Source organism: Pelophylax lessonae (genome assembly GCF_965119305.1).
Source record: "Pelophylax lessonae genome assembly, chromosome: 2".
Classification (NCBI taxonomy): Eukaryota; Metazoa; Chordata; class Amphibia; order Anura; family Ranidae; genus Pelophylax; species Pelophylax lessonae.
In genome coordinates this window covers 647,855,694-647,872,025 of record NC_138769.1, presented here as the reverse complement: position 1 = coordinate 647,872,025, position 16,332 = coordinate 647,855,694, and the positions used below count along the sequence as shown (strand labels likewise).

The window sequence follows — 16,332 nt, the reverse complement described above, 5'->3', positions numbered from 1 at the left end:
GTGGCCCTGGGAAAACCCCAACCTGGATAGCTTTGGCCAGTGGAACTGTGGGGGGTTATGTTATCTGAAACAATCTCCCTAGGGGGCTGAGGTGCACCCTGATTGGGGAGGGGTTGGTTATCATTGGGACCCTCATTGTCTTTTAAAGGGTAAAATCTATTTTGCAATGGGACATTATACTGATAACTGTCCTGTCTAATATCGGATCTGTTTTGCCAGTTAGACTCTCTAATTGGACCCCTACCTCGACCTGCAGGTGGATCATACCAATGCACATCTGATCTGGAAGGGCTATGGTCATACCCGCCATAAGGAGGACGTTGATAACCATAATCCGAACCATGATCCCTATAATGATGAGGAGGTTCTGGGTAGTTATAAGGCCCCCTTCTCCACTGAGGAGTATTGGGGTAACCGGATGGATGGATATAATCTCCTTGATGGTAATTTGGAGTATTACCTTGATTTCGCCCACCATGTTGCCAGTTGGTATTATGACCTTGATTGTTAAACACATTGGTAGGCTTAGGTTGATTATGAGGTTGTTTACCCTTTTTGGGGTTCGGACCCCTGTGGGGTGATTTGTAAGAAGGGCGTCTAGTATTCTGATGGGGACCCTTCTTTTGTGATTTTTTTGTGTTATTTGCTGTTTGTAAGGGGATAGGTATGGCTCTATTGGTTTGAGCCGTAGAAATCTCCATAACCTCTTCATCAGGATTTAATTCCGCCATCAGCCGTTTTTGCCATTCAAAAACGCTACTCGAGTGATAATCCTGGAGATCCCTATTGAACTTCTTGCGTTTTTTAATTTTCTGATCCCTTTCTTCTTTTTCAAGATTTTTCAAGAGATCAGCTGAGGAAGATTTGTACTCCTCACCTTCCTTATAGGGTGCTAATTTCTCTTTGACTAGTTTGATTTCGTCATCGAGTCTGGAAAGTTTGGCACTCTTTCTACCTGATAGAAAACGCAAGAAGTTCACCCCTGCCTCATTGAAGTATTTATACCAATCCTCCAACTCGACCTCTCCAAGTTGGGGACTTACTTCCCACCTGAGGCTCCTGGGAACCATAGTCTTCTTGATATATGTATCCAAGAAGGCTATGTCCCATTGAGTATGAATTTCTGTTACAAGTAAATTCTTAAGCCTCATGAAGAGCCCACTCACATCTGTTTCCTCAGTAGAGAGGACCTCAAAGACTCCATCTGTATTGAGTGACCTGGAGGCTCGGTATTCAAAAATATCCATTGTTATATGAATATAACTAAAAGCTGCAGTTAAAGGTCGAAAGAAAGAATAGTATATAGAGGGGGATTAACCGCGCTTAAAGAAAATAATATTGAACAGCAGCAACTTCAAGTGTGACCACACCCTGTAGAATATTTGTAAATTAAGTTGCGCTAAGTGTGATAAATGGAGATGTAAAGTCCATAAAGTCCCAATAGTAAATGATGATGACAAAATCCTAGATGTAATCCTGGACCAGACTCCCTTAAGGGTATAGGCTTACCAGATTCAGGTAAGAGAAAAGCAGATGCTCAATGAATCTTGTCACCTTGATAGAAGATCCAGGCCCACGTGAGCGGTAGACTCAATGGTCATTGGATCATGAAAAAAATGTAAAATACGCAATAGCGTAAAACCCAACAAATAGGTAAATATCACCAATGTGACTTGAGAATAACGTGTGTAAAAATTAGACCACCACCAAAGATTCTTATTATCAGTGGGCAAGTGTATATTAAAGAAAATGGTGTGTGTTAAATACCCCTTACCAAATATAAATAAGGGTAGGTGTATATAAACCAATAAATAATTCCAGCTGAAGTTGCCTCTTACCAGACGACTATAATGGATGTGCCAAAGTGAAAAAAACAATGATGAAAGATAGGTGTAGAACCATCACCAGCTAGATGAGCCTCTTACCATGTGAACGAAATCAAAATGTGTAAAATCAGATTCCAATAAGACACCAAGATTCAGTACCGAAAAGGAACCAGTAGGGGTCACCTCTTACCAGATCTTTAGATCAACCACGCTTGTATGATATTAATTGGTTGGGGGTCCGGCAACAGACTCGAGCAACTGATCCTCAGATGTTCCCAATGTTCACCATTCAAAAAGAGAGAGAGAGGCTCCCATAGCGTAAAACAGTAAAATTTATTCCAAAAATAAAAGCAAGAACACTCACAGAAACCAGGATGGAATGAGCAATTGTATACAGCCGCCGGCCGAACGGCTTCGCTCGCCCGCACTCTCTGGTCGCGATCGGATGACGTCAGTACGCCGTGCCCTGACGACGTTTCGTCACAGATGACGTTTTCAAAGGTGCGGACGGCGTACTGACGCCATCTATTTATGCGGGGAGGTAAACAGAGACCGGAAGCGAACGAGCACCGCTCCGCCATCTTGGATGGGGGAAACCAAGAACGGGACGGAAACTCATTCAATATCCAGAGATTGATACCTAAAAAACTATGTATGAAAACAGCATTGAAAGTTTCACATAACCCGCAAATTAATTATACTAAACACATGCTAGTTAACATAATCAAATGTCGAATGGTATACATAAATAACCACATAAATGGATCGAGTATGCCGCCATCTAGAGGTTATGAATAAGTATTGCCAAGCTAAACATCATAGTCACAATATAGCCACAATATCACAATATAGTCACAATAGGACAAGCACTCTTTTTAACCCTCACAATATTATAAAATTATGGAGGGAAAAATTATTGACATTGGTGAGATTTCATCTTATGTCCATTTTTAAGTACAGTAAAACTCAAACATCTGTTGGTTGAAAAACTTAATCTATATGACTATCAATTGGATAAACCAGAACTGTGTAGGGCAATTAAGATACCTCAGATATTAACACTTGCATGCTAATTACATAAATTTGATACTGTTCTCTGACTGTAACAATAAAAAATATTAAAAATATTATAAATAAGAAGGGGAAAAACTAATTAGTTAAAAAAAGGAAAAAGAGAACCCTAATGGAATTGGATTGACTAAGCATTATTTATAAACGCGTTTACCTCAATATCGACATTGAGTCCAAACGGTACATAAGTTTTGACCCGGTGAATCCAGGTCATCTCTAGCTTTGAGATTCCTCTAACTAGAGGTTCACCTCTCCAGTGGGGTACAAATTTATCTATCCCAAGAAATAAGGTATTTCTGGGATTTTTATTGTGGACAAGGGCATAATGTTTGGACACTGAATGCTTAGGAAAACCTTTGAGTATATTTGATATATGTTCATTCAGTCTTACTTGTAGCGGTCTTTTGGTACGTCCTATGTATTGAAGCCCGCATGGGCACTGGAGTAGATAAACAATGCCAGTGCTCATGCAGGAGATAAATGGCTTAATGGCATGAACTCTGCCTGTACTGGTAGATTTGAATTCTTTAACTGTTCTACATTTGTTGGAACTGAAAGAACAGACTCGGCATCTGTTGCATTTGTAGAATCCAGTTAGCTGACTTAAAAAGGTGGGTTTGGGAGCAGGTGGTTCTAAAATATTAGGTGCCACTTTGTCCCTCAAAGTGGGAGCCCCTTTGAATACCACACGTGGTTTGTCAGGCAGGGTACTGCCCAAAATTGGGTCATTGCCAAGAATATGCCAATGACGACCAACTATATTTTTAACACTCATATGTTGGGTTGAGAAAGGGGTAACAAAAGGTAAATCAAATGAGGGGTCTTTGTTATCTACTCTGGACACATTGTTCAATAGTTGCGTTCTATTCAATCTGCTAACCTCCAAAAGGGTTGCATCAAGAAACGTTTTACTATATCCCTTGTCCAGGAACCTTTTAGTGAGAACAAGAGCCTGAGATTGAAACTCCTGAAATTCACTACAATTACGCCTAATACGTAGGTATTGGCCTTTGGGTATAGCCCTCAGCCATGGTGCGTAATGACAGCTATCGACAGGAATATATGAATTCCTGTCGGTTGTTTTAAAATATGTACATGTCGAGAATTGACCATCCTTGATGCTGATGGTGAGGTCAAGGAAATTGACAGAAGACTGGCTACATTCATAATTTAACTGAATACCCCGATCATTAGAGTTTAAGTGTTCCAAAAAAGCTATTAAGTCACTGTGGTGGCCATCCCAGAGGAGGAGCACATCATCTATATACCTAGCCCAAAGCAGTATCTGCGGCCTGCGATGGGAATAGATGACGTGCTCCTCCCACTGGGCCATAAATAAGTTGGCAAGTGACGGGGCATATTTAGCGCCCATGGCCACCCCAGTGACCTGTTGGTAAAATTGCCCATTGTACCAAAAGTAATTATGGTGAGTGGCGATCCATTTATGTGGTTATTTATGTATACCATTCGACATTTGATTATGTTAACTAGCATGTGTTTAGTATAATTAATTTGCGGGTTATGTGAAACTTTCAATGCTGTTTTCATACATAGTTTTTTAGGTATCAATCTCTGGATATTGAATGAGTTTCCGTCCCGTTCTTGGTTTCCCCCATCCAAGATGGCGGAGCGGTGCTCGTTCGCTTCCGGTCTCTGTTTACCTCCCCGCATAAATAGATGGCGTCAGTACGCCGTCCGCACCTTTGAAAACGTCATCTGTGACGAAACGTCGTCAGGGCACGGCGTACTGACGTCATCCGATCGCGACCAGAGAGTGCGGGCGAGCGAAGCCGTTCGGCCGGCGGCTGTATACAATTGCTCATTCCATCCTGGTTTCTGTGAGTGTTCTTGCTTTTATTTTTGGAATAAATTTTACTGTTTTACGCTATGGGAGCCTCTCTCTCTCTTTTTGAATGGTGAACATTGGGAACATCTGAGGATCAGTTGCTCGAGTCTGTTGCCGGACCCCCAACCAATTAATATCATACAAGCGTGGTTGATCTAAAGATCTGGTAAGAGGTGACCCCTACTGGTTCCTTTTCGGTACTGAATCTTGGTGTCTTATTGGAATCTGATTTTACACATTTTGATTTCGTTCACATGGTAAGAGGCTCATCTAGCTGGTGATGGTTCTACACCTATCTTTCATCATTGTTTTTTTCACTTTGGCACATCCATTATAGTCGTCTGGTAAGAGGCAACTTCAGCTGGAATTATTTATTGGTTTATATACACCTACCCTTATTTATATTTGGTAAGGGGTATTTAACACACACCATTTTCTTTAATATACACTTGCCCACTGATAATAAGAATCTTTGGTGGTGGTCTAATTTTTACACACGTTATTCTCAAGTCACATTGGTGATATTTACCTATTTGTTGGGTTTTACGCTATTGCGTATTTTACATTTTTTTCATGATCCAATGACCATTGAGTCTACCGCTCACGTGGGCCTGGATCTTCTATCAAGGTGACAAGATTCATTGAGCATCTGCTTTTCTCTTACCTGAATCTGGTAAGCCTATACCCTTAAGGGAGTCTGGTCCAGGATTACATCTAGGATTTTGTCATCATCATTTACTATTGGGACTTTATGGACTTTACATCTCCATTTATCACACTTAGCGCAACTTAATTTACAAATATTCTACAGGGTGTGGTCACACTTGAAGTTGCTGCTGTTCAATATTATTTTCTTTAAGCGCGGTTAATCCCCCTCTATATACTATTCTTTCTTTCGACCTTTAACTGCAGCTTTTAGTTATATTCATATAACAATGGATATTTTTGAATACCGAGCCTCCAGGTCACTCAATACAGATGGAGTCTTTGAGGTCCTCTCTACTGAGGAAACAGATGTGAGTGGGCTCTTCATGAGGCTTAAGAATTTACTTGTAACAGAAATTCATACTCAATGGGACATAGCCTTCTTGGATACATATATCAAGAAGACTATGGTTCCCAGGAGCCTCAGGTGGGAAGTAAGTCCCCAACTTGGAGAGGTCGAGTTGGAGGATTGGTATAAATACTTCAATGAGGCAGGGGTGAACTTCTTGCGTTTTCTATCAGGTAGAAAGAGTGCCAAACTTTCCAGACTCGATGACGAAATCAAACTAGTCAAAGAGAAATTAGCACCCTATAAGGAAGGTGAGGAGTACAAATCTTCCTCAGCTGATCTCTTGAAAAATCTTGAAAAAGAAGAAAGGGATCAGAAAATTAAAAAACGCAAGAAGTTCAATAGGGATCTCCAGGATTATCACTCGAGTAGCGTTTTTGAATGGCAAAAACGGCTGATGGCGGAATTAAATCCTGATGAAGAGGTTATGGAGATTTCTACGGCTCAAACCAATAGAGCCATACCTATCCCCTTACAAACAGCAAATAACACAAAAAAATCACAAAAGAAGGGTCCCCATCAGAATACTAGACGCCCTTCTTACAAATCACCCCACAGGGGTCCGAACCCCAAAAAGGGTAAACAACCTCATAATCAACCTAAGCCTACCAATGTGTTTAACAATCAAGGTCATAATACCAACTGGCAACATGGTGGGCGAAATCAAGGTAATACTCCAAATTACCATCAAGGAGATTATATCCATCCATCCGGTTACCCCAATACTCCTCAGTGGAGAAGGGGGCCTTATAACTACCCAGAACCTCCTCATCATTATAGGGATCATGGTTCGGATTATGGTTATCAACGTCCTCCTTATGGCGGGTATGACCATAGCCCTTCCAGATCAGATGTGCATTGGTATGATCCACCTGCAGGTCGAGGTAGGGGTCCAATTAGAGAGTCTAACTGGCAAAACAGATCCGATATTAGACAGGACAGTTATCAGTATAATGTCCCATTGCAAAATAGATTTTACCCTTTAAAAGACAATGAGGGTCCCAATGATAACCAACCCCTCCCCAATCAGGGTGCACCTCAGCCCCCTAGGGAGATTGTTTCAGATAACATAACCCCCCACAGTTCCACTGGCCAAAGCTATCCAGGTTGGGGTTTTCCCAGGGCCACACAAGGAACCAAGCGCCCCGCCGAACCTCAAGAGGAAGTAGAGGAGGCAGGCGCATCCAATCTAAAAAAAGTAAAAACTTAGCTGGGGCAGGGGTCTTTAACCTCAGTAAGGTAGTTTTAACAGAATCTGAAAAACTTTTACTAGATAAGGGTTTGAAATATGCTCCTCCGAAACGCCTGGACAAATTTCACACTTACATGGATGTCCACAAGTTTGTGAGGAAGCTTAATATTAAAAGATATATATTAAGCAACCCTATTAAAGAGAATCGTTTGACTAGCTCAGAAATTCAACACTCCGGGCTCTCAAATGCTTCACTATTTAATCCTCCGGGATCCCTAGCTCCAGCATTAAAAGTTTTTAGGGATGTTGTACTAAGAGATCTTGACAAGATCAAACTGCACAATACCTCCTTGTCTGCTGGCCTACAAACAGGATTAGATTCCTTGTGTGAAAATAAGGATTTGGTCATCAGACCAGCAGACAAGGGGGGTGGGATCGTTGTACTTGATCGCAGTGATTATAACCGAGAGATGCAACGTATCTTGGGTGACAATCAAACTTATGTTCCACTCTCCAAGGACCCTAAGATTTCTTATAAAAAGACTTTGGAGGGCATTGTGGAGAGAGGATATAATCAAAATATAATAAACAAAAAAGAAAAAGCATTCTTGATCCCTAAGTGCCCTCGCACTCCGGTTATCTATTACTTACCTAAATTGCATAAGAGTCTGACTTCCCCCCCGGGTCGTCCCATTGTCAGTGGCATCGACTCTGTGACGTCCCGGGTGGGGAAGTACATTGACTCTTATTTGCAGCCATTGGTGCAAACCACACCTTCATATATTAAAGATACGAGACACGTCATTAGCCTCCTAATGGGTTTGACTCCCAGTGACCATCTTTGGATGGTCACTGCCGATGTCTCCTCTCTTTATACAATTATTCCACATAATGTGGGGTTAAATGCAGTCAACATGTACCTTAATAGGGATTCTGACTTACCAACAATTCAGATATCCTTTATTATGGAACTACTGGAGTTCGCCACTCACCATAATTACTTTTGGTACAATGGGCAATTTTACCAACAGGTCACTGGGGTGGCCATGGGCGCTAAATATGCCCCGTCACTTGCCAACTTATTTATGGCCCAGTGGGAGGAGCACGTCATCTATTCCCATCGCAGGCCGCAGATACTGCTTTGGGCTAGGTATATAGATGATGTGCTCCTCCTCTGGGATGGCCACCACAGTGACTTAATAGCTTTTTTGGAACACTTAAACTCTAATGATCGGGGTATTCAGTTAAATTATGAATGTAGCCAGTCTTCTGTCAATTTCCTTGACCTCACCATCAGCATCAAGGATGGTCAATTCTCGACATGTACATATTTTAAAACAACCGACAGGAATTCATATATTCCTGTCGATAGCTGTCATTACGCACCATGGCTGAGGGCTATACCCAAAGGCCAATACCTACGTATTAGGCGTAATTGTAGTGAATTTCAGGAGTTTCAATCTCAGGCTCTTGTTCTCACTAAAAGGTTCCTGGACAAGGGATATAGTAAAACGTTTCTTGATGCAACCCTTTTGGAGGTTAGCAGATTGAATAGAACGCAACTATTGAACAATGTGTCCAGAGTAGATAACAAAGACCCCTCATTTGATTTACCTTTTGTTACCCCTTTCTCAACCCAACATATGAGTGTTAAAAATATAGTTGGTCGTCATTGGCATATTCTTGGCAATGACCCAATTTTGGGCAGTACCCTGCCTGACAAACCACGTGTGGTATTCAAAGGGGCTCCCACTTTGAGGGACAAAGTGGCACCTAATATTTTAGAACCACCTGCTCCCAAACCCACCTTTTTAAGTCAGCTAACTGGATTCTACAAATGCAACAGATGCCGAGTCTGTTCTTTCAGTTCCAACAAATGTAGAACAGTTAAAGAATTCAAATCTACCAGTACAGGCAGAGTTCATGCCATTAAGCCATTTATCTCCTGCATGAGCACTGGCATTGTTTATCTACTCCAGTGCCCATGCGGGCTTCAATACATAGGACGTACCAAAAGACCGCTACAAGTAAGACTGAATGAACATATATCAAATATACTCAAAGGTTTTCCTAAGCATTCAGTGTCCAAACATTATGCCCTTGTCCACAATAAAAATCCCAGAAATACCTTATTTCTTGGGATAGATAAATTTGTACCCCACTGGAGAGGTGAACCTCTAGTTAGAGGAATCTCAAAGCTAGAGATGACCTGGATTCACCGGGTCAAAACTTATGTACCGTTTGGACTCAATGTCGATATTGAGGTAAACGCGTTTATAAATAATGCTTAGTCAATCCAATTCCATTAGGGTTCTCTTTTTCCTTTTTTTAACTAATTAGTTTTTCCCCTTCTTATTTATAATATTTTTAATATTTTTTATTGTTACAGTCAGAGAACAGTATCAAATTTATGTAATTAGCATGCAAGTGTTAATATCTGAGGTATCTTAATTGCCCTACACAGTTCTGGTTTATCCAATTGATAGTCATATAGATTAAGTTTTTCAACCAACAGATGTTTGAGTTTTACTGTACTTAAAAATGGACATAAGATGAAATCTCACCAATGTCAATAATTTTTCCCTCCATAATTTTATAATATTGTGAGGGTTAAAAAGAGTGCTTGTCCTATTGTGACTATATTGTGATATTGTGGCTATATTGTGACTATGATGTTTAGCTTGGCAATACTTATTCATAACCTCTAGATGGCGGCATACTCGATCCATTTATGTGGTTATTTATGTATACCATTCGACATTTGATTATGTTAACTAGCATGTGTTTAGTATAATTAATTTGCGGGTTATGTGAAACTTTCAATGCTGTTTTCATACATAGTTTTTTAGGTATCAATCTCTGGATATTGAATGAGTTTCCGTCCCGTTCTTGGTTTCCCCCATCCAAGATGGCGGAGCGGTGCTCGTTCGCTTCCGGTCTCTGTTTACCTCCCCGCATAAATAGATGGCGTCAGTACGCCGTCCGCACCTTTGAAAACGTCATCTGTGACGAAACGTCGTCAGGGCACGGCGTACTGACGTCATCCGATCGCGACCAGAGAGTGCGGGCGAGCGAAGCCGTTCGGCCGGCGGCTGTATACAATTGCTCATTCCATCCTGGTTTCTGTGAGTGTTCTTGCTTTTATTTTTGGAATAAATTTTACTGTTTTACGCTATGGGAGCCTCTCTCTCTCTTTTTGAATGGTGAACATTGGGAACATCTGAGGATCAGTTGCTCGAGTCTGTTGCCGGACCCCCAACCAATTAATATCATACAAGCGTGGTTGATCTAAAGATCTGGTAAGAGGTGACCCCTACTGGTTCCTTTTCGGTACTGAATCTTGGTGTCTTATTGGAATCTGATTTTACACATTTTGATTTCGTTCACATGGTAAGAGGCTCATCTAGCTGGTGATGGTTCTACACCTATCTTTCATCATTGTTTTTTTCACTTTGGCACATCCATTATAGTCGTCTGGTAAGAGGCAACTTCAGCTGGAATTATTTATTGGTTTATATACACCTACCCTTATTTATATTTGGTAAGGGGTATTTAACACACACCATTTTCTTTAATATACACTTGCCCACTGATAATAAGAATCTTTGGTGGTGGTCTAATTTTTACACACGTTATTCTCAAGTCACATTGGTGATATTTACCTATTTGTTGGGTTTTACGCTATTGCGTATTTTACATTTTTTTCATGATCCAATGACCATTGAGTCTACCGCTCACGTGGGCCTGGATCTTCTATCAAGGTGACAAGATTCATTGAGCATCTGCTTTTCTCTTACCTGAATCTGGTAAGCCTATACCCTTAAGGGAGTCTGGTCCAGGATTACATCTAGGATTTTGTCATCATCATTTACTATTGGGACTTTATGGACTTTACATCTCCATTTATCACACTTAGCGCAACTTAATTTACAAAAAAAAAAAAAAAAAAAAATTGAGCTTGCGTTGATAGCATCAGTTCAATATCAGCTTAAAATGCTAACAGTTGACTTTCTTCTGATTTGCATTTGACCTTCTATAGTAGGTTTTGCATTCCCATAGAATTGTATGGTATGCAAAGCCTACTTGAAGTGGTCAATAGGAATGTGCAAGAGGTAAGAAGGGGGTGGGAAACACTCTGTTTCATCATCATTACTTTGCCTATCAGAACATCATGGAATTTGGTCATTACAGAAGAGTATTAAAAAAAATTGATAGTAAAACCTAACAAATACTCCCCTTACACTTAGGTTCCAGACCAATTTGTGTAGGCACGACTTCTGATACTGGGCCTCATCACAAGATCTAGGGAAAGCTGAGGATCTCAAATAATACAAGAAGATGCTCCAGCACTATACAGGACATGGAAACATGGGGCCTGGGAACTTCAGCTTTCCCACTATCCCACAAAAAAGCCAATGTAACCCTTGTCTAGGCAAGTGCTCTTGGTGTAAGGTATTTTTTACACTTTACTTTCAATTTCTTTTTGGATGCCTTTCACTGAACATTTTTTTTATGTTCAGTGAAAGGCATATCATTTCCAAATTCCTTGTGGAAAAGATAAAATGCAGAGCTAATAGCACAACAATTTTACCAAGAGAGTCTTTTAAAAATATACAAAAGCATGGATTTAAACCTCCACTTTGTACTCAAATCTGAAATATCAGCTTTGGTTGGAGTTGCTATTCTCTTGTAATAGTTATAAAACTAAATTTAGCTTGGAAAAGTTAGCTTCCAAATAAATCCATCCCTTTCAAATCCTTTAAATATTAAAGTTACATTCATGTATTAGATCCTTTTTTATTTTTTTACCCCTTTACACACTAATGCTGAACTGTGATAATTCCTTTGTTGTAATGTCAGGAGGTGATGAGGAACCTTGTGAAGAGATATGTTGCAGCAATGATCAGAGATGCCAAGAAAGAAGAAGGACTAACAGAAGAAAACTTCAAGGTAAGATACTTTGTAGGTTTATGGATGCATTGGTAGGCACAAAAAACTAATTAGTAACAGTAAATTAGGACACTGTCAGGTGTAACATAAGTAGGAAAATCAGAGTATTGTAGAACTTACTGCAAAATGCAGTGAAAGCATCTATTAATTAGTGAGCTAGTGAATTAGTGAAAGAGGTTATGTTTTTGTATTATCAATGCTCACGTCCTATTTATGATCCAGGTGAATATATAACTAATACTAAAAGAAAAGTATTTAGTATGCAAAACTTTTGATGTGTGTCTATAATATGCATTCATATGAGCCTGACAGCCAGTCTATATGGCTGAAATTCCCAGTCTGATTAACTTCAGGACCAGTGGCTAGTATACGAATCTTAATTCCTTTACCCTAATCATTCAAGGGACGATGGAGAGCCTTTGGTGGCCCTGAGAGCAAATGTAACCAACTGACCCTTTAATGGTAGAGACAGATTTGTTTTAAAGGCTAAAGAAAGCGTACCCTGCAATACGAGCCATGGTGCCTTATTGATTTGTATGCATAGTAAAATTTGGGTGTCCTAAAAGGTCATGGTTTATTATAACATAACTCACATCTTCCGGCATCAGCCTTCTTTGTGGCTCCAGCATGAAGTCAAATTACACCTTTGAGTCACAAAGAAAGTTAGTGCTAGAAGATTCCCCTGTTAAATGTAGGTCTGAATGTGTCCAATATGTGTCATTAACTGTGTGCCCTCAAGACCTCAAATATTATTATTATTATTATGATTATTAATATTATTATTATTATACAGGATTTATATAGCGCCAACAGTTTGAGTAGCGCTTTACAATGTGAGGGAAGACAATACAGTTAAAATACAATTCAATACAGGAGGAATTAGAGGGCCCTGCTCGTTAGAGCTTACAATCTAGAAGAGAGGGTCAAGTGAAAGAAAAGGCAATAACTGTGGGGGATGGGCTGATGGAGAAAATGGAAGTATATTTGTTAGGTTTGGGTAGGATAGGCTTCTCTGAAGAGGAGGGTTTTCAGGGATTGTCTAAAAGCTAATAGAGTATGAGATAATCAGACAGATTGGGGTAGGGAGTTCCATAGGATTGGAGAGGCTCTGGAAAAGTCCTGGAGGCGAGCATTGGAGGAGGTGACGAGGAAGCTAGAGAGCAGAAGGTTTTGAGAGGAACAAAGAGAGTGATTAGGTTTGTATTTTGAGACTAGGCTAGTAATGTAGCTGGGGGCTAAACTGTGGATGGCTTTGTAAGATATTGTTAGTATTTTTAATTTAATTAGTTGGGTGAGGGGAAGCCAGTGGAGGGCTTGACAGAGAGGAGTAGCGGACACTAAGCGATTGGTAAGGTGGATGAGTCTGGCAGCAGCGTTCATGATGGATTGAATCGGGATAGCCTGTGTAGAGGTAAGCCAATGAGAAGGGAATTGCAGTAGTCGAGGCGCGAGATGACCAGGGACTAAACTAGGAGCTTTATTGTGTCATTGGTTAGAAAGGGGCGTATTTTGGAGATGTTGCAGAGGTTGAGGTAGCAAGATTTGGACAGTGATTGGATGTGGGGCTTTAAGGAGAGTTCAGAGTCCAGGACAACACCTAGGACCTTGGCATGCGGGGAAGGGCTGATAGTTGTGCCATCGACATTGACAGAGAAAATGGGGGAAGGGGCACGTGGTGGAGGAAAAACTATAAGTTCAGTTTTGGATAGATTGAGTTTGAGGAAGTGGCGTGACATCCAGACTGATATATCTGATAGTAAATTAGTGATACGTGAGGAGACAGCTAAGGGGTGGATAAATAGATTTGGGTATTGTCAGCGTAGAGATGGTATTGGAAGCCGTGGGAGGCTATCAGCTGACCAAAAGAGGAGGTGTAGATTGAAAATAGGAGGGGTCCAAGAACAGAGCCTTGGGGGACCCTAACAGAGAAAGGAAGAGGAGAGGAGGAAGTAGAATTGTAAGTAAAGCTAAAGGTGCATATTGTCCAATATGTGTCACTTACTGTGTGCCCCCAGGACCTGTGGTTTAACATATCTTATTAGTGCTGTCCTAGAGAACATATGCATCCCTTGCCAATCCCCCCCATGCCTGCATCATATTTCAGTCCCAAGTTATGTCTATAGTGCTCCAAAGGATGAAAATTGGCTGTAGGTCCTGGATGTGATGGATCCCATACAAGTGATAATTTGTCAGGAGATCCAGTTACTATGCTCCTTAGGAGTCAGCTCCTGTTTGTAAAAGTGATTACTGAGCATCCCTCTAGCACAAGCGATATTCTATTCTTTGGATCCTTGATATCCCTACAAATTTTTTTGCAACTCTATTGATTTAGTAATCAAAAAAGTTCATACATCATGTAAACAATAAACTCTCCTGCTGTACAGCACTGGCAAATGGCTAATGAGTTAGACATTCTTTATTGAGGGATACCTGGTGCTCACATCTACAAACAGAAGATGGCTGTGACACCTGTATGTCAACGCTGTTAAATGAAAAAGCAATCTCTTCAAGGCATTCAAAGATTGCGACACTCAAAGAAGAAAAATATGTTCCAGTGAAAGTGAGTAGCAACACAGGGTGAACATGCTGAAACCTACCGTATATATTTTTGTTTTTTGATTTGCTTATTATTTTTTTTTTTGTTAATTATTTTTTTGTTTCCTTATTGCTGCCAACTTTGTTTTATTAAAGGAATTGAAACAAGACATTTCAAGCTTCCGTTTTGAGGTTTTGGGTTTGTTAAAGGGAAACAAACTAAATCTTAATAATACTAAGGTGAGCAACAGCTCAGATATCTCAGAGGCAGAGGAGAAGAGTCGGCCCAAGGAAAAGAAAAGTCGAACGCAAAAAAGCAATTTCAGCTTCTTTGACATCACCACAATGATCCATCCCAGAACAGCAGAGATAGCTGCTGAAAAGCATAACATAAGTAATGGATCTGCCACCCTGGCTTCCGAGACTGCCAAAGAGAAGCCAAAGAGAATTCAGTTTGCCAAAGACATAAAAAGCTTTGGGCTTTTTCATAGACTTCCAAAACCTAACAGCATGGAACAGAGCTCTAACAAAATTTACTCTGTTTCGGAGGAAGTTCCAGAAGAACTCATATCCAATCCTAGTGAAAAAACATTTGACACAGTCAAAGATCTAGACCCGAACTGTGAGTTAAATGTAAATACTTTGAATGAACAATGTACAGTAACAGAAGATACCCAAGATACCTTGGAATGTCTACCACTACAGCCTTCTGAAAGTTTTGTAAATGACAGTCCAACAGACAAGGTTGAACCCAATATAGACAAAGATGTTAATTCAGAAATAAATAACACACAAGCAGAAACACCTGCAGAAGACGAAGATTCCATAACAAGACTGTGATTTTCATTTGATGTATATATGAAATATATATTTTATCAGTGCATTTTGGAATGTTTGAATATTCCTTTGCGAACCCAGTCAACATACTGCCAATTTAGGCATGAAAGCTCAATATACACTCAATCATATACAGGGATTGAAATACATTATAGGGATGAATGGTATGCTTGGCTAAAAGGATATACATCTGATACTAAGTAATCAAGGTATTTTACATGTATGTGTTGTTTGCAATAATCCACCCAACATTTATATCATGTTAGACTATGCAAAATAATCATATCAAAAGCACTTGGCGTACATTTTATTTTTTCCCAGACATAGGTATTGGTAATTTTTATATTCATTAAATACATTATTCTTGCTAATATATACTACCCTAACAATATATATATATATATATATATATATATATATATATATATATATATATATATATACAGTATAAACATTACATTCAATAAGTCATACCTGCTCAGGGAAACCAAGAACACATTTGTTTGTTATGTATTGAACAAAACCTTCTGGATGTTAAAGGTAAACTTAATTCTCAAATTAGAGCTCTTCCTTCATGCAACTGTCATGCTGTAGCTTTGTGTCCTGTGGAGAAGAGAGCATCCAAAATGAAAGCATTTTAAATTACTCTTGTATGGACAATTAATGGGTTACATCCACTGTTGGAGTTGCACATATAGGACCATTTCAGTGACACAGACTTAAATCTTATTTTTGCAGGGAGTAGAAAACCCCACTTGTACAAGAAAAAGAGGTAGAAATACAGAGTGTGAATGACTTTTCTTTTTTTCTGCAACTCTTGGAGTTTGGTGTCCAGGTGAGCAGCTGGTGTCCTGTTGACAGCCTTTTATTTGCTTCAGGTGGGTTTGCATTCCCATGCAAGTCAATGGGAACACAAAACCTGCTTGAAGCAGGATAAAAGCGGGTCAGAAGGGGATCATCTGCACCTGTCCATGAATTCTGAATGATCTTAGAAGCATCTCATACTGATGTCACCGACACA

General features: G+C 40.0%; 1 protein-coding gene across 2 annotated transcripts in view; it reads left to right on the top strand.

The window, feature by feature from the left end:
• Positions 1-15,357, top strand: part of TRPC4 (transient receptor potential cation channel subfamily C member 4) — a 325,733-nt gene extending 310,376 nt beyond the window's left edge. For both annotated transcript variants that reach the window (XM_082247790.1, XM_082247791.1), the window contains exons 10-11: positions 11,850-11,939; positions 14,631-15,357. In XM_082247790.1, the coding sequence (XP_082103916.1) occupies positions 11,850-11,939; positions 14,631-15,314 (774 nt within the window). In that variant the 3' untranslated portion in view covers positions 15,315-15,357. The remainder of the gene's footprint in view (positions 1-11,849; positions 11,940-14,630) is intronic.
• The last annotated feature ends 975 nt before the right edge of the window (positions 15,358-16,332 follow it).